This window comes from Zootermopsis nevadensis, unplaced genomic scaffold (genome assembly GCF_977971745.1).
Source record: "Zootermopsis nevadensis isolate Lab colony 2312 unplaced genomic scaffold, Znev_1.0 Znev_ptg000009l, whole genome shotgun sequence".
NCBI lineage: Eukaryota > Metazoa > Arthropoda > Insecta > Blattodea > Termopsidae > Zootermopsis > Zootermopsis nevadensis.
Window position 1 is genome coordinate 1,913,101 of NW_028259141.1, and position 19,617 is coordinate 1,932,717.

Here is a 19,617-nt window from a genome sequence, read left to right on the forward strand (position 1 = left end):
CGGTCAGGAACTCGGCAGGTCGCCAAGGAGAAAGCCTTGATTGTAATATACATTGTGGTTGAAACGTACATTTGGACATGCCTGTAATTATGATGCCTATTATAGGGCCTCGTCGTTTCCCCGTAGAAGATTTCGAGTACATTAGAGAAAGTGGGGAGAATTACGCCGCCTGAGGCAATGCCGCCAACCTTAATTATCTTTCAAACGATTTGAATTAAGCGCGCTCTGTTCGCACTGACATCTCTGGTGAGGAAATACAAACAGTCTGGAGCTGTTATGGCCGCCTACGTTGCCGTAATATGTTTGTGGTGAAGGAAAATCTGATTGTACGCATGTCTAGTCTAAGTTTTGAAGTTAACAGATTGCTTGGTAAGTGTAAGTTTGTGTTCGTTATTCTTAATACAAATGATAACATGTGAAAGTACAAATACGTTTATCTATTCACCTGACATACAGAGAAATTCTGCCAAACGTGTTTTTTGCAAAACTTTGTGAAATAATCGAACGTAGAGCAGAAATTATTACAAAATTCTCTGTGCTGTCTTCATGATGAATTACTATGATTCAGTGTTTAGCTATTGTAAACAATGTTCATAAAGCAAGAAAATTAAATTTTCCCTTAAAGTGATGTGGTAGGTGGTAAGTGCAATTACCATTTCTCTGCTTATAAAAAAACAGGCCTGATTTCTGAGCCATCTAGCAGTGACTGTTACTGAAGCAAGATGATTTCAATTCAACACGAGTTCACTAAATGCAGGAAAGTTGAAGATGTTACAGTTTCAACTTTTATTTGTGTACAAACCTTTACAATTATGAACAGCCTATATCTGACTATAAAATTCATAAACTCAGCCAAGTCATCATTGCTGTTACATACTTGTATCAAGATTATCGGAGATCTTTTTTATTTTTCAAGAAATTATTAAAAATGGCTGAAGACAATGATAAAATGCACAGATTTTGTTATCTCTAAACTGAGACCATCACAAATGTTTTTTTCCAGCTGTATCGATCTTTTTGTGATGGCAGACTGCGTTCTTGTTCACAGAACAGTGGCCTGGCAAGAGCAAAGTGTCACCAATGCATTGTTCAGCTTCATGGATGCTTTCAAGGACATAATCACTAAGACCACGGAGACTGGAATATACATTAACCTGCTTCCAGTGGCAATCTTGAGTGCTAGCAATCCTCAGTGTTCTGCTTCAGTACCACAGCTAGTGAGTGGCATCTCTTTCTCAGGTCCTGTAACACGTAAAATGTTGTTTTGTCATCAGGATGAACTAACATACTCCATCTGCAGTACACCGCAGTACTTGGCCCCTAAAGCAATGAGGGGACAGGGCACAGCATGGTAATTATTCCATTCCATGAGTATGTAGAAATGTAAAAGTTAAATTAGTGCGATATTCACCGCTTGTATTAAAGTACACAACAAAATTTGCAATAACTACTTTTGATAAGAAACGTAATTAAGCTTGCAGCATACATACGAGAGTCATTAATCATAGGCACGTCTACATCTGAAATTTTAAAAAAAATACCCCCCTTAGCTCTTTTGTTTGTGTTCGTCTGTCTGTCCATCAACATTGAAGATCCTGGGATCGGATTTTCATTATATTTCTTAATAATGCGGACTCATTTGCTTATCACTATAAAGGAATATTTCTGCATATGTTTTAAAGAATACAATATGTTACGTATCTGAAAGCGCAAATACATTTGTTTCTTGTTACGAAAACACAATTCTGGATGTTAACTCCTTGGATGTGTAATGAAGTGATGTACCATAATTATGTATGTAAAATATGTAATGTTGTTTAAAGCAAGGACGGAAGGCATTTGAAGGAAGTTAGCTGGAATTATGGACAGTTATGGAGTATGAGAAATAGGGAAACCTACAAAAATGGAAACTTTGCAAGAATGAGGTTATGTAATAACAAAATGAAATATACAATGTATAAACTAAGAGAATTGTATGAGGAAAGAATTTCTGCATATATTTTAAAGAATACCATATGTTACGTATCTGAAAGCGCAGATACATTTGTTTATTGTTATGAAAACACGAATCTCTGTGCTTATTTCTATGCGATATAAGTTATTGTTTCCATTATATTCACAGTAATAATGGCGGTTAGTGAATGAGACTTCCTAATAGGAGGGGTGTGTACTATTTGCTGTCCTGGGCAGTAGTCCTGAGGGATACTCTGGGGCAGGTCCTCTTGCTTGCATTGTAGCCTGCTCGGGCTGGAAGATGCAGCAATTTTGTGAGTTCTCATGCTGACGTTGACATTTTGAATTTAGCCAACTGCAGAATCCTATTAACAGTTTCTAATACGCAATCTCTGTGTTAACAAATGCCCATATTTTCTTCAATTTGTTACTTCAGATCATAGAAAAAGTGTAATAAAATTGGTTGTAACTGTAAAAGTAATTATGTACATACAACATTGTTAAGGGAATTTATAATTTCGTTTATGATGTGAACTGGACTGAGCTGGTTCAGGACGAGGTTTGCTTCGCGGAACACAAAAGAGACAAATCTTAGGTTTTAACAGAAAACTGGAATGTCTTGGCAATTGTGACAATTTGTCTGCCATGTTTACTATTGGCAAGTGACAAACTTGTTTTCCAAAAACACAAAATATGTCTTTCAGATGAGAGAGAGAAATATCGCTTCAATTAATCTGATAAGTCAGAGCGATGAGGAAATACTTTAAAAGCAGCTTGTACCACTCGTAGCATACAAATAAGTATCGGCACTCAAAGCGTTCTGCCATGACTTACTGCCATACTGAATTTCATGTGCTCAGATGCAGTTGAACACCATTTAATAGTTCCATGAGCATCAATCATTCTTCTCTCGTACCCTCAACTAACACTTCCGTCTTGCTGATTTTGTTTTCCCATTTGCATAAAAATTTATATTCATAGTTCCCAAAATTCTTTGCATGGACTATGATAGTATAATTCATATTATTTTCCTACGGAATATGTTCCCGAAACGTCGGTATACTACGGTAAAAAATTAACGAAGCTGATTGCCCGAGAATATTTTATTGAATTTGATCCCGAAACGTCGGTTTACTACGGAATATGTTCCCGAAACGTCGGTGTACTACGGTAAAAAATTAACGCGGCTGATTGCCCGAGAATATTTTATTGAATTTGATCCCGAAACGTCGGTTTACTGTGGAATATGTTCCCGAAACGTCGGTGTACTACGGTAAAAAATTAACGCGGCTGATTGCCCGAGAATATTTTATTGAATTTGATCCCGAAACGTCGGTGTACTACGGTAAAAAATTAACGCGGCTGATTGCCCGAGAATATTTTATAGAATTTGATCCCGAAACGTCGGTGTACTACGGAATATGTTCCCGAAACGTCGGTGCACTACGGTAAAAAATTAACGCGGCAGATTGCCCGAGAATATTTTATTGAATTTGATCCCGAAACGTCGGTGTACTACGGTAAAAAATTAACGCGGCTGATTGCCCGAGAATATTTTATTGAATTTGATCCCGAAACGTCGGTGTACTACGGAATATGTTCCCGAAACGTCGGTGTACTACGGTAAAAATTAACGCGGCTGATTGCCCGAGAATATTTTATTGAATTTGATCCCGAAACGTCGGTGTACTACGGTAAAAAATTAACGGGGCTGATTGCCCGAGAATATTTTATTGAATTTGATCCCGAAACGTCGGTGTACTACGGAATATGTTCCCGAAACGTCGGTGTACTACGGTAAAAATTAACGCGGCTGATTGCCCGAGAATATTTTATTGAATTTGATCCCGAAACGTCGGTGTACTACGGTAAAAAATTAACGGGGCTGATTGCCCGAGAATATTTTATTGAATTTGATCCCGAAACGTCGGTTTACTACGGTAACCAGTTAACGCTTCTGATTACTTATAATATTGTGAATATGAGCATTTTTACGTGTGCGAGGTTGTCTAAAGAATTTGGTTGCTTCGATCTCTGGTGTTTGAGCCCAGAGAGGGAGGGACGTTTCGTCAAACACTCAGTCTGTAAATATGGACCAACAATGGTCAGCTTTTGTATGAACACCTGCGTCTACAACAATGCAAGAAAAGGATTTCGAATTTCTAACCCACGCCTGCAACAATCTTGGCTGAGCTTGCCGTAAGGGTCATTATTCATTCATTATGCATGCAGTATAATATCCTGAATGAACCTTATTGCACTCCGTTCGTTTGCCTGAGAAACTGATTGTTGCGTCATCTGTTTACTCGCCATTGTTGCGTTAGTATATATCACCGTCAACAATCCGCTTTCGTCATTGTGGAAAGAGCTCTGCTGTGAATCGGTTGTAGAAAAAGTGCGTCGTAGAGAAGATAATTTTGTGCTGTCAAAAACCTCTTAGAATATGGCAAGTATTTATCTTACATAAGAATTATTAAGAAATCGGTAATACTCGATTTTAGTTTCGATTAGATCGATCATTGCCGGTGGACGTCGTGGTCTCTTACGATTGGACAAAGTTTGAGGTTAGGGATTCCTAATTATCATTGTCGTTCGTCACATTCAATGTTTTCGTCTGCATTTGTGAACTCGTGTAAGAGAATTAAACTTTTTTAACACAATTTCAAGTGACATTAGATTGACTTTTGTTTGTTCACGGCAACATTTATAATAAAAGAATATTCCGGTAGGCAATTAACTTTTTAAAGGTATAAAACGTGTTTCGTATCCCAGAATCTTAATAAAAATATGTGGATGCTACGAAGTGGGGTTTATATTCTGAACAATAATTCTAAAACTTTACGTCTCTTGATACATCGACATTTTAAAACGTTTTAGGGAAATGAGAAGAATTTTTATTTCGGTTTCACAAGCCTAATTATCGATGAATCTCCCTCTTATGATCTCCCTACTTCATCAGATTAAATCCGGGGAATGTTTTCTGTTATTGAGTGCAAAGAATTTATGGGTGCAAAACGTGGTCTTTCTCTTTGAGAGAGGAACATAGACTGAGCGTCTCTGAGAACAGAGAGTTGAGGAAGATGTTTGGACCCAAAACGGGAGTGGGACAGATAATAGAGGAAATTGCATGACGAGCTACACATCCAACGCTGTTAGGGTCAGGTGGGTAGGGGAGGCCTGAAGGGAGGAGACCTCGGCGTCAGTGGGAGGATAACATTAAGATGGATCTTAGGGAGATGGAGCGAACTGGATGCAACTGGCTCAGGATAGACCCCGGTGGCGGGCTTTTGTGAACATGGTGATGAACCTTCTGGTTCAGTAAAGGAAGTGGACTATTCTTTAACGAGCCGAGTACCAGTCGACTTTTCACAGAATGTCTTGCGCATTGCAGTGTGTGAGTAGCGTGATGTAGGCCTGATCTGCGCATGCGTTAGAACAAATTAGAGCTTTTGTGACTGTTCCCAACTGTAATTCTCTCGTTCATTTGATAAATATAAATTACATTTTGTGCTTGTAGTGTATATAAATGTGTAAATTAGGCAGGAAATTCCTTAATCATGTAAGCACTTTTAGTTCTACAGAGAGAAGAACTCGAAAATTTTATGCTTATGAAAAGGCGTAGCATTATTTTTCCAAAATTTATTTCTTAACTGTCTCGTTCTGCATCAAAGGTCACGCAATTTCTATGGCATATTTTTTTTCGTAATTTTTTAAAATAGATTCACCAGAGAAGAAGCATCTAAGACTTTATGGATTACTTGATATTTTATAAGTAATGTCTACGTAGTTTACATATAAGAAGATTTAACTTTATGCGAGTAATGACAAACTCGCGGCATGACTTAATATTCCCTATATCAATCACATCTTCAGGGTGATTAAGCCAAGAAGAATGAGATGGGCGGGACATGTAGCGCGCATGGATGGGACAAGAGGTGTGCTCCAGGTATTTATCGGGAAGCCTGAGGGGAAGAGACTGCTGGGGAGACCTAGACGTAGATGGAAGGATAATGTCAGGCGGGATCTATGGGAGATAGGAGTTGAAGGAGACTGGATTTTGTTGGCCCAGGACAGGGTCCGGTGGAGGGCTTTGGTTAATTTGGTGATGAACCTTCGGGTTCCGTAAGCCATCTGGTTAGTTAGTTAGATTAGTCACATTTAAAGCTTTGTCATTTTGTATTGAATCTCAACAGGCATTTCTATAAACAAAGAAACGAACAGCTTGAGAATCTAACAGTAGCCCAGGTTATCAAATGTCTCGCCTTTTATGAAACTTTAAGTTTCATGTCCGTGTTTACAAAACCCCACCTCTAAGCCACATCCACAAACAGATGAAGACAATCCACACCTTCATTCCCCACCCTCTAAGATCCATTTTAATATTATCCCAGGAACGCATAGGACTCTTCAGTGACCTTTTCGTTTCAGGTCTTCCGATTAAAAAGCTGCTCTTCTTGTCTCTGACATGCGTTCTACATGCCCAGCCCATCTCATCACCCCTGATCTGACAGCCTATTTTATTTATTTTTATTAGTGAAGAGATGTATAAAGCTCCATATTATGCAATTTTCGCCATTCCCTTATCAGTAACTGTCTCGCAGGACCAGATATTCTTCTCAGTATCGTGTTTCTACTCAGTCACTCTCAGTATGAAGAAAAACCTGTAACAGCGATCGACTGTTTTTCAGGAGATGGAGTCAAACCAACATCGCAGCTGTTTTCAAGTCGGCGGCAGGTGCAAATGCACCGGAACATTTGTCCCTCTGAATGAGCTGAGAGAGAAAAACCGCTTGTGTGACGCTGTGCTGAGGTCGGAGGACGGCGGCGTCTTCCCAGTCCACAGAGTGATTCTGTCGATGCGTAGCGAATATTTCAGGTTTGTTTATTAACTGACGTGGTTCATTAACACGTGAATTAAGGACATGATAAACGTCAGTTCGTATGTGAAATGATTCATCCCCTTGGGTCCGCAGTGGTCGCGCGGTCTGAGGCGTGGGTCTTGTGCCGCTTGGTCGCTGGGACCGTGGGTTCGAATCCCACTCAAGCCATGGATGTTTGCTGTGCTGTCCTGTGTACAGGTAGAGGCCTTGCGACGGGCAGATCCCTCGTCCAAGGAGTCTTAACAAATGTCTAGGTCAAAGCCAATTTTAAAGTTGGGGCCCGCAGTGATTAGGCACTTGAAGAACGGGTCGATCCCAGTATCCCAGTTTATCCCATTTGTTGCAGAAACCTGTATTTTTATACAGCTGAATGTCTTTTGTTATTTGTTCGTTGTCATGATATCTCACGGCGCCGTAGAAACTGAGTGGCATTTCAGACTTAATTACTGCCTTCTTTCCCTGATGATGGAGGCAGTAAGCACCTCTGAAACCTCCGATAATTTCTATAAGACAACATCCTAGAAGACGTACGTGGTTTTTGTACAAATTTTTAAGTGCTGTTGTACCAAGTTGACAGTCAATCGATCTGGAGGGAGAAATAGAATCAATCCATTTCCAAAACGTCTTGGTTTTAATACATAAAGACGACCGACTCAGTCCAGAAGAAAGTTGGTAATGCCCGGAACATTGAAAGCTGCTGTGTGTTGCATAGAATCATCGGCTTTTCTTTTAAGTTGTTTATTGTCGGGAAAATGTTTTGACAGAGCAAATAGATTTCATATTACAAACTGATCAATCAGTGGAATGTACAGCCTGCGATGAATGTTGAAATATTTGCGTTGGCTTTAAAATTTCTGTAGTAGTAGTTATAACCTCAGACATCTCTTGAAGGAGTCAAGGATATGTAAGAAACGAGGTGGCCATTCTATAGTACAAATGTTTGCTGCTTGATTTCCGATTTTTAGGTTAAATTCTTTTAAGTCTTCGCCCGCTCTTGAACCTCTCGCAGTTAATCTGGTCCCATTAGTACCCATTCTGGGAGTTCTTGAAGTCTTCAGGTAACAAAAATTCATCCACCACATTGACGTAAGGATACTTTTATTTGGCTACGTGAGTAATAAAAACTGAAAGTTTGTGTGGATGACTTGTAATTTTCTGCTCGCCGTTTATCCAGGTCCCTCTTCACGACATCTCTGCACACCAGTGAGGAAACTGATGTTCTCCTCCACGGAGTCAGCTCGGACGTGATGACCCGGATACTGGATTATATTTATTTTGGCGAGGTAGACATCAGCTCCGACAACGCGCGTCAGCTGCTCGAGACGGCTGAGTACTTTTGTATACCGGAAGTTACTGAACTCTGCTGCGAATTCCTCTTGGACGCGATGGACGCCGACAACTGTATCGGCGTCTTGCAGTTCGCAAGGTAATTGATGTTCATAAGTCATTTGCTGTGACGCTAGCTTTCGTCGCTGGAGCGAATAACCTTTACTCAAGACAGCAGCCGAGTGCCGGGTCGGAGATTAAAGCCTCTGACTGAGGAATGGGCAAATTATAATGTTTGGTTGGTAATTATTAACGTCCCTGTAATTTAAGTTTTCTGATTTAACTGCTTATGTTTTGATCGTCATTAAGATTAGCAGATGAATAATTTCACCATAAGGAACGTTAATCGCGATCTATTGCAGGGTCATAATCAAATCTGTCTTCCTCTCGAAATCCTTGCTACTCACACAATCCTTCCAATTTCAAAATCAACATTCAGCCCCACATCTATCTGCGTACAGCAAAACCTCTGTTAACCGAGCCTCGATTACCCGATTCCCACATTAAGCGATAGGTTTCAACCGGCGGGAGTGTTTAAAGCGATGTCCACGCGGTACAGTTCATTGATCTAACCTCACAACCAGATTTTGATGATTATTATGAACACTTCTGGACATTTAGAGAATTGGTTATTATCGGGCAAAGACAAAGACCAACCCGCTGGGTCCCGTAGAAGCTGAACCCTTACTCCTTCTTGTTCAGGACATCATAGCAAGCAAATCAACTGACATCGGCAGAATCACACCAGAACCTCCAGTTCATGCGATGGACAGAATGACTAATAAATTCACTCTTTTAGTACAGGGACTCCCTCGAACAGCGCTCACGAGTGACTTTTGCCGTCGGCTTGTGCGTTCGACACGCCCGCCTCATTCGCTGGCTACTAAAATCTGTATTGAGTCTCTACTTATTTGTTCAATTCCATGACCACGTTCCCCTTTCCCCCGCTCATCCGACCCGTGGTTCCCCCCATTTAGTCCGGTTACACGAGGTTTCACTGGATTAACACACACACAGTTAACACAACGTCGTTTCGCCAAGGTTAAGGCCATGTCTCATGGCTCGAAGTGGCCTATCTCCCCTCTCGACTTTCTTTGGAGTCGCTGGCTTCGAGGCCCTGATGGGTCAGCAAGGCAGGACAGTTTGTGTGTGTCCGTCGGGAGTGAATGACTCGAAGAGAAAGGCTGAAGGCAGGTCTGTTTTGGGGGTCTGGTTTGACGTGTCGAGTCGTATACCCAACCGGAGACTGAGCCCTGGGAGGCTTGACCGAATTGTGTCTCTCTGTTCTCTATTTTTCAGTGTTTATATAATTTTTATTAAATATATTTTTGGCTTAACCGCTATTCTTATCCTATGACCGATCCACATCCCGGCGTCTGGGATTGTTTTAATCTTCTCGGCCGCCAGTAGAGTGCAGGTTAATGCCAGAATTCAAAATTCTACACTCCTCATCTCACTGCCTTCTTCACTTGCGTACGCCATGCCCTTGTTTCAACCTATAATCTTATCACGAGGACGAGCGGGCATTGCCTGGGAACCTTCATAGCCGAAAACTTTCTGTTTTCCCACGCTTAAACGGAGCACCCATCATCGTTGTCTCTCCTCGTGTCTGCCCTCAGTCTCGCTCATTCGGGCTTCAAACGGTTAAGGTCAAAACTGAAGGCGAAATACTGTGGTGTGGTAACACTTCAGAATCCAGTTGTTGCTGTAGTATTTCAATGTGTCAGAGTCCGAAGGAGATCGATTCTGAGTCGGCTCTTAACCTCGCTGTCGCAGGTCTCACTTCATCGCCGACCTCGAGACTCGTGCTCGTCGCTTCGTTCTACGCCAATTCGTGGAAGTGTCTCTGAAGAGCGAAGAACTGCTAGAACTGCCTGTAGAGGAGCTGCAGGCGATAATCGAGGCCGATGGACTGAACGTGAAGGACGAGACATTTGTGTGGGAGTACATTCTCCTGTGGATCAACCACGACCCGGACAACAGGAAAGGTCACATCGCGGGCCTTTTGAAGGGCGTCAGACTTGGACGACTTGACGCAAAGTATTTCAAGGAAGAGGTCAGTATGCCCCTGAAGACGTGGATGTTTATTGGAAGTAAAACCCGCATTTTCAATTCCATATTCACACGTGTTCATAACCAATTAATGCAAATCGGGAGCCTTTTTCTTCGTCACGTGTAAGCCCGTCTGTCTGTCTGTCTGCAGATCCAGCTGGAGAACGTCTGAAAGGATGTCCATTAGATTTAATATTGATGAGCTTTAACGGAATCTGTTGACACATTACAATTTTGTTTAAAATCTTGCAATAACAACGTGTAAAACTACACAGTGATTTGAATGCCTTATTCCGCGCAAAATTTTCCCAGATTAACTTAGTTGCCATGGTTACAGTAACTACCTGTGGAATGCCACTGGTAACACGCTCGTATGTGTGTGTATGTGCAAAACAAATATCCGATTCGTCCATTTGTGCAGAAATGTGTTTGGAGTTAATAATCGTCTTTCATTCATCGTCTGTAAGTTTGACTGTCCGTCTGAGCTACAATCTTTGATTACAGTCTCAGCGTTTATTGAAGATCCATTACGCGTTTCAGTTCAACTACAGCATTCAGCCGTCAACTACATTCAAACGTCCACTCAGCTTTAATACGAAAATCCTCCGACTTATAAATCACGTCTTCTGACGCAGCGATCTACATAACCAAAGATCCTACGCCATAAGAAGAGTATCTCATCTGCTATAACAATTTCACGCATCTCAGACGATGAACACTTAGCATGATAATCTGTAGCTGATTGATCACGTAGGGACAAGAGATATCCGAAAAGTTCAGCAAGAGGAAATTACCCGAGGGGCTTCAAACTCATTGACAGCTCTAACATTCTAATATTTTACTCTAAGTCAAATGCCCTGTGAATTCAGCCACTAACCTCTTACGAAAACGTGAGAACATCGCACGGATTCATGAAAATATTATCAGCGTCAAATGTCCATACAACTTATCATTCGTATCTACTAGTTTCGAACACTTAAAGAGAACCACCTGATGAAGACCAATTAAGTTCGAAACATGCAATGGCTGTTAATAGACATCGAACCGATGATCCAACGCTGTTGTGGTGACGTACCTTCCACCCAACCATCAACATGCAGAAGGTTGCCTCAATGACACTCGAAACAACTAATTGTCATAATTTTCTTACGTAATTTCGACTATTGATTAAAGTTATCGAATCAAAAACAATGTGCATCTCGCACAGGAGAGTCGAGAAATAGATTGCAATTTCTGAATATAACTCAAAACACAACCCTTACTGAAGTATTTAACTTTCGGTTGAAACACATTTCAATATTTTTCTCTAAGATCGATTTAATCTTGATTTCGCTTCACTCCACAACCTGTGCATTTTTTAAATGTGTCGTTATATAAACGAAAAAACACATTTTCCTTTATATACCATAATCTATTTCGGTGAGTTCCCAACCAAATTATGTGTGAATTTCTTGTCTCCTCTGCAATGGAACATTCCATCCCTTCCTAAAAGTTCATAAGATCCACATTGAACTGTTCGACAGGTGTCAAAGCACCCTTACGTAACTGAAAACGAGGCGTGCAGACCCGTGATCTTGGAGACGCTCAAATTCCTGGACGACGTGGAAAGGTTGACGAAGGAAGACAAGGAATTCGTGACACCAAGGATTGCCTACCCGCGAATCCCACAGGACATTCTTTTTGCTATTGGCGGGTATCGCGACGGAAGGCTTTCAGATGTGATCGAAGCGTACGACGTACGAGCAGACCGGTGGACTGTGGTGAGTTGCAAGCATTTCTACTCTTACCGCGGCTTGTTAAATGACGCCTCCGAGAAAAACTACTTTTCCTCTTTGTTGCTAAACTTAATTACAAGGACATCTTAGCCTCTTTATTTCGTGTTTGTTAATTTCCATTGCAGTGAACACTTTTTTTAAGAAAAACTCCAAAGACATGAATTAAAAAGAATAAATAAATTACTCAAATTCTGAGTCTCGTGTAAAACGCAAGTTCTAATAGGAATCGACGACGGATCTGAAGTTTTCCTTAAATACCGTTTACAATAAGCGTCCTACTTCAACTGTCATGGCGACCTGTCTGCTGATTTTAGACATCGTTGATCGTCAGTGGATTTCAACGTAATAAATGAGTGTCGATGTCGGCCATCTGCGAGGTCACGCCTCGTGGATTAGAAGTCTTTGGGGTGGGGTGGGGGACGTACTGCCTTCATCTCTGCGTCGATAAAACCCAAAACACCAACATCTGTCTTTGCCATCTTACGAACCTGAAATGTCAGCTGTTGATAAGAAATTCTACATTTGTCTGTCGAACTATACGAGAATGTTTGAGATTCTCTTCGGGTTTTCCTGTTTCCTCCGCCTCTCATAATTCCACCTTCGCTCAAAGTTAATTTCTCGTGGTCTGTGTCGAGTGCCTCCCTCCACGGTGTAGCAATTTCGGTCCACTGTTGGGGGTTGCACCTCTGCTCCGGTGTTTGGTTGCTTGGACTCTAATGTAAGGACTTGACATCAGTAGACCGAATGACCCAAAGAGATATAAAACCATGACCTGTCGTTCCTGCAGGTGGAAGGGGTCGACTCGATCGGTCCTCGAATGAACCATCGCACGGCAGTGGTCGGTTTCGACATTTACGTCATCGGTGGTCACGACGGCGATGAAGTCTCTAACTCATGTTTCTGCTTCAACGCTGTTACGAAGAAATGCCGCGAGATATCGCCTATGCATGTCCGAAGGTAAGTTGCAGATCGGTAACTGAGGAAGTCCTTGGAACAAAGTTCTTCCTAAAAAGGTGATAGTCACTGTCTTAGTCAAGATATAAATGCGGGCAGGGGATGTACAATTGAACCACTCACATACAGGAGCACTTTGCAAAGTATGAATAGGTCGGAGGACTTTTGCGACAAAGTTGGTTTTAAGAATGCGATTTGCGTGTTAATTCAATTTAATTGTTGATTTAACAATGACGAGCGAGCAATTGCGTTCTGCGAGAGGAAATGCATCTCTGAATCAGCAGTAAATGAGCGTAGCAGAGAGTATACTTTTTTTTCGTTACAGATGCTGTTTAAGTGTGGCTGTTCTGCGAGGTTCAGTGTACGCCATGGGCGGTGAAGGTAATTATGAGACTCACAGAACGGCGGAAAGATACGACTGCAAGGCGAACCAGTGGTCGTGGATCGCTCCGATGAAGATAGGGCGAGAAAATGCAAGTTCGGCTGTGCTGAATGGTACGTAAATGCTGTGAAACAGAAATTTGTGAGTTAGTGTCTGTCTGTCCGGGTGTAAGAACGCGAGAACGGTTGAAGGAATCTCAATATTTGAGGTTCTGACGGCGGCGAGTACGAAGATGGCTGTCGTTTGGCTTCTGCCGACGTTTCGGACGAACATTATGCCATCATCATCAGGGAATTTCTCTTCGCTCTTGATCTTAGTTTCCCTCACTCCACTGTCCACATTCTTTTATCCGTGCTACGTACTTCGTTATTTCACAGATTGCAATGGCTTGAAGTCTTGAGTTGCGTGATGGTTTCTTCTGCTCTCGTAAGCTGTCCCAGTCCATCGTCTTCTGCTTTGTAGTTTAAACTAGGAGTGAAAGCAAACAACCATCAAACTGACTCTCAAATAATACAGAAGTAATATTTTTTGAGACAGTTAATAATCTCACGTAAATAGCACATAATATTATAAATGTAGAGCAAATTTTGGCAGCTCGTACCGTACATCCCTGACACCAAATTTAATAAAATTCGTTTCACAGAAGATGTATTAATAACTTACCATCAATTCCATTATGCATTAATTTAAGCATTTTATGTTGTTTATGTTAAATTTTATCAATTAAACTAATTTCCTCTGACACGCCGATTGTCTGCTTTCGAAACAAAGAAACAGATGAACAGAGACGGCCGTGTCCGTCCAGTTTCTGTGACACGAAGGGCGGACTTAATAGATTTACAAATTTAAGTAGGGATTGTCCCATGTCTGTGCTCTGCATTGACCAGTTTAATTATAGCTAATTTGTTTTTGCAGGCAAAATATACGTCGCTGGTGGAAGAGATGGTCAGAATTCTCTAAACTCGGTGGAAGTTTATGACCCGGACACCAACAGATGGACGTTCGTTGCACCGATGCTCTCTCGACATGACTCTTTATCTTGTGTCGAGTTCCACGGCTCCCTGTACGCCCTGGGTGAGAACTCTGGACATTCTGAGTGATGCTCCTCTATCCTTCTTACAGAATTTGCTGTTATGAAATGTTTTCCAAGTTTTCTTTGAGTGACTGAGATTTTATGAACAGAATTTTTCTCCTGTCAATACAGAGTTACTTTGTCGGTAATTTTAACCTCGATTCGTGGTATCGATTATATTCTCGAAAAAGAACACGTAACTAACTAACTAACATCGCACAATCTCTTGTGGTATCTCAAGTAACGTATGCCCCAGTTTTACAGTTAAATATTTTGTTCTTGTAGCAAGAGAATATTAGTTTTTATCCTCCAAAAGCCGACGGTTTAAAGCAGTCCCTTCGCAGGCTTTGATATTCGTCACTTGTTCGTTGAACGCCATCTTGTGTTGTTGTTGAACTCCATTTTCGCACTCAGGTTCATGAAGTAGACAACAGATGTCAGGCGCAATTTCCTGATGTTACAAGTACGAAAATAAAATTGTGGCTGTTCCTGGTACTAATAATGACAATGCAAGAGGGAATGAGTTTTCTTTGTTGTATTTAATTCATTCGTTCCGTTTACGGAATTACAAATTTTAAGAGCGTAAATCCGTTTGTAAGACGGTCGGATTGTGAAGCATCGAAGTTACAGGAAATACTTCTAGAAAGTTATAATTGGTAATGTTGAAGATAAGATACCACTTGTGATACATTGGCGTAAAAGGAAGGATAATATTAAAATGTTTTTAAGGATTTAGAATATGTGAAATTAGGTCAACTACAGACTTTTGTGAATAAGGTAATGAATCTTGTGACTCTATAAAGTTCAAATAGTTCGTGACCAGGTGACATTAATAAATATTAAATTATTTGGTTTTTCCGTCTAATCACAATTGTATTTAAAAATAAGATAATTAAAATATCATTTTATGTTCCAGATCGAATAATCGATTTACATTTTGGAACATTTTTACAACATGTTTCGGTTTCATCGAACCATCTTCAGGTGTAAAATTATATTAATAAGCTTAAAACTTAATTACAATTTCTGTTGTGTAGTTTTTTTGTAAATGTTCATATCCAGATTATTTTCATATATTGGAGCGAATGTATTGTTTGAAGTGAATGCATCTGATGTTCTACATCGGCCTGTAAACAATACATTCGCTCCAATATATGAAAATAATCTGGATATGAACATTTACAAAAAAACTACACAACAGAAATTGTAATTAAGTTTTAAGCTTATTAATATAATTTTACACCTGAAGATGGTTCGATGAAACCGAAACATGTTGTAAAAATGTTCCAAAATGTAAATCGATTATTCGATCTGGAACATAAAATGATATTTTAATTACCTTATTTGTAAATTTTAAATATAATTGTGATTAGACGGAAAAACCAAATAATTTGATATTTAATTCACAATATGACGCAATTATATTATCTTAAGAGTAATAAATATGAAGAAGGGTCCCGCTTAATGGGGTTAGAATAAGTTCCTTTTCGCAGCTTTTCTTTATATCCTGTGACCTGTTATTGTGCGTGTGTGTGCAGGAGGACATAACGGGACATCTTACAAGCTCAGTACCGAGAAGTATGACCCTAAGGAAGGCGCGTGGACCGAGATCCCTGCCATGAACTTGTATGAATTTGAATTAAACGCAGAAGTCATCGACGATAAGATCTTCGTCATCTGTGATTATTATGACCCGAAGTATTTCTTCCACCGTGTCGCATCTTTCAATGACAAGGAAAATCGATGGTTTGTTTCTTTTTATGATTGTTCAGGGCTGTATAATCACAGACTGTTACTTTCGAAAAGCACTAGGAAGTGAATCATTTCCGGTCAAGGTATCCGCGATCTTGTGGGTGCTGCGCCTTGTAGTGTCTAAGAAAGTGACCGACGTTTCGGAGGTTCTTACTGCTTACTCAGGGCCTTGAATACAACAAGCAAAAAATAGGCGAGTGGAGGGGGTAGAATGAAAGAAGGCAGGGCGATGTTACGGTCAAGCTGATTGGTTAAATCAGAGAGCGAATGACTAGGAAATATAATTTATAAGAATCTCTTTGACTAAGTTTCCTTGATCAGTGGCACTCTCTCGGGCAGGAAGTTTCTGGCGTTCAGCAAATAGCATCGCCATAATCTTCCGCTTTCGTCAAAGTTTTAGGCCAGTTTCAGGTTTAACGACGCCTATGGTCTTATGTTCCCATTTCTGATGGAAGTTTATTTTAAAATGGCTGTCTCTTGGCGTGTTTGACCACGCAGTCTCCTGAAATCTGTTGACGGATTGAGTAAGGAGCTCCAAAAACATCCCAGAAGACAAATTTCTTCATACTTGTCTGTGCAAGAGTCAGAAATCACACAGAAATTCATTTAATTTTGATTTTTGTCTGTCTTACGTCTAGCAGAACCTCTCCGGAACTATTTTTGGTGGGAGAATTTTTTTTTTTTTTTTTTTTTTTGAAAATATATTGCTAAAAGAGGGAAATATTGTCATGGGCGCGTGTCTCAAACAAGACACGCTTATCTCTCCAAATAAAATTTATGATTAAATTTATTATTCTGACCGAAGTTAATGGCTTAATGAAATGTACCAAACGTAGTTAGCACAGAACACAAGTCATTTGACAGTATTTTAAAATAGTCATAACCTCTCCCTCCACTTTCATGTAATAAAATGTATTACGTCATAATAGCGCGTTGGCCGGTGATATATGCGCATGAGTAAAGCAAAGATCACGTGTGAACTGTTCTGAAATATGGTGTGGCAACCGTGCATTGAATTCCGATTGGGGGAATTTTTGTTAAGGTTTTCTGGAAACAAATTATAAGCAGTTTCCCCATTCAACCCAAAGACAGAGCCAGCCCATAAGACATGATATTTATAGGACAAAACATTTTACGACTCACAAAGATAATTATTTTATTCTTATTCTACATCGAAATCTCTGATATTTTAGAACCCCAAAAGTAAAAGTATATATATATATATATATATTTTCTGTAATTGTGTCAGTGAAATGTGGTAAAAATTGTCTTGGGTGTAGATAATACTGATGGATGGTGTTTCTACTTTTAATATTTCAAATTGCAGGGACAAGGCGGCAGACATGAACGTTTGTAGATCCGGGATGTCGACTTGTGTCATCGAGAACCTACCGAATGCAAGCGATTACGCCTACAAGCACAGAGAGAAATTAATGGTGGAGAAACATAAAGAAATGTTGAAGGGGAAATGTAACCGTCCTTCCACACACACACACTCGTCCTTCTTCTGATGTAGTCACGGGTTCGAACCCAGTAGCTAGGCCGGCGCTGGTGGGGTTACAACGTTTGTTACTTCGGTGCGCGGAAGGTGTTAAAGGTTTTCTCAGGATACCTTGACATAGATTCAGTCGGTGGGCGAGGATCTCCGACCCTCAGGGATAAATACGGAGAGGTCTTAATTGGAGCGGCGCTCGCGGGAGGGCAGCGACGTCGCTGAGCTGGTGCAATTCTTCACGACACAGTTGTTAAAAATCACTAAATTTATTCACGAAATGAGACGCACTGATGCAAAGACACAATTATGTTGATATTCAGGCATTGCAATGAATCGGCTGTTTATGTACGACTTGAAGACTGTCCTTAAATTTTGAATTGAATGCGGCGATCCGATTCGACACCCGAAATCACCCCCATGACGTCGGAAACGCTCCGAAAAACCACGAGGCGTCTGTTCTAGAGCAAACGTCATTCAATATCTGGAAAGGCTTAAAGTTTTCGCCTCGTAAACAACTTTTACGAGTACGAAAGCTTTGTGAGTGTCACGGGAGGTCTCGAGGATTGTCGCTACTCTCTTCCAATTTAAATATATTAAACAATGCCCTAAATTCATAAAATCAATTACATTTGGATTAAATAAGGCGTTCCAAATATAATTTCATCACGCGTCCTTCGTTTGTATAAACAGGATTAATATGCCAAAGCCTGGTTATCTCTTCATCTCAAGGTTGACCCGATAGGTAATCGAACTACGAACCTGGACTGGAACAGGAAAATCAGTAGTTTGCGGTTGATTACAACCGCGACGAACACATTCATTTTAATTACTTTCCTTACGAAAATAATGTACAAATTTTAATTGATGTAAGAGTTACAAAAATAAAATAAAGAGAAATATTATTTGCAGCAAAGAATGAAAAATTAATTTTTCCTCGTTGTTTTCTGCTCAAGAAGTCTTTTTGAAATTAATTATTTTAAAGACTTTTAATTTTATCTAAAATATTACCATTCATCAACACACAGCAGTTTCGCCTTGCGTCCTGTATTAAATGAATCCACTTGTGACGTCATGTTTCTAGTTACGAAACCGTCATGATTAATTGTTCTTGCTTCATGAACATCGTTTACAAAAACGTCATTAAAAAGGCAACAGACTGTGAATTTTGTATCGATTTCTGATCTACGTGTCATATTAAAAAGATTTCAAAATTAAATTTGGCTGAGATGCTCCAACATACCGAATAATTGTGTCATGTGCCTGAGGAAGAACCATATGTAATCGTCTAGCCACGAGGTCGAGCTCGGACTACGACCACCCATCAAGGATGAAGCAATGTTTCCGTTTTCAATGCATTCACTCCCGAACATGTCGCGAAGGGTCAGCGGAACATGGACCTGTCAGCTGTTCTTTCGAAAAATCCACATCCAAGAAGTTCGAAACTTCTTTCAACTGACCATTGTAGTATTTCACCCCTGGGAGGTCGGACCCCTAATAATTGGGTTTATGCAAGAGTAGGCTTAAGTGACCTAGGGTCACCACGCGATGTAAACTGTCAGAGTTGACCTCGGGTATCGAACCGACCAATCAGAGAAAAGATATTTTGACTTGAATTTAAAATATTCCACCAATCACAAAACTAAGCGGGAGGTCGAACCAATGATGTTACAAAATCTCAGATTTCGGAATGAGTGGGAGAAAGTAATATATTTGAGACGCAGACTTCTTTTGAGAGGAGTCGGCAGTTGTCAGTAGTTGCAAGTTGAAACGGTATCACGGACTCATCGGTGTATTAAATTAACTTTGACCAATATCGCGCGGAGAATTTAAATCAGCAATCACCTGAAAATAAATAACTAAAGCCACAGCTGAGGCGATCTTTAATTAAACCCCGCGAACCCAGCGAAAGATTCTCATAAATCCTTTCATCGAACACGATCCCATCTTGGCAAAAAAGCAGAGAAGGAGGGAACAAA

At 40.4% G+C, this 19,617-nt stretch overlaps 1 protein-coding gene across 4 annotated transcripts; it reads left to right on the top strand.

Annotated features, from left to right (window-relative positions):
• The first annotated feature begins 275 nt into the window (after positions 1–275).
• LOC110840841 (kelch-like protein 10) lies at positions 276–18,857 on the top strand. Of its 4 annotated transcripts, none has more exons than XM_087345766.1 (11): positions 276–369; positions 1,004–1,217; positions 6,642–6,829; positions 8,008–8,259; positions 9,936–10,215; positions 11,735–11,971; positions 12,774–12,943; positions 13,266–13,435; positions 14,238–14,396; positions 15,933–16,140; positions 17,474–18,857. In XM_087345766.1, the coding sequence occupies exons 2-11, from the start codon at positions 1,023–1,025 to the stop codon at positions 17,655–17,657; spliced, it is 2,043 nt and encodes a 680-aa protein (XP_087201892.1). In that variant the 5' UTR covers positions 276–369; positions 1,004–1,022; the 3' UTR covers positions 17,658–18,857. The 4 variants fall into 4 exon arrangements, with proteins under 4 accessions (XP_087201892.1, XP_087201893.1, XP_087201895.1 ...); XM_087345767.1 differs by having other exon boundaries at positions 1,049–1,217; XM_087345769.1 differs by lacking the exon at positions 276–369 and adding an exon at positions 2,123–2,267 and having other exon boundaries at positions 1,080–1,351.
• Positions 18,858–19,617: the final 760 nt, after the last annotated feature.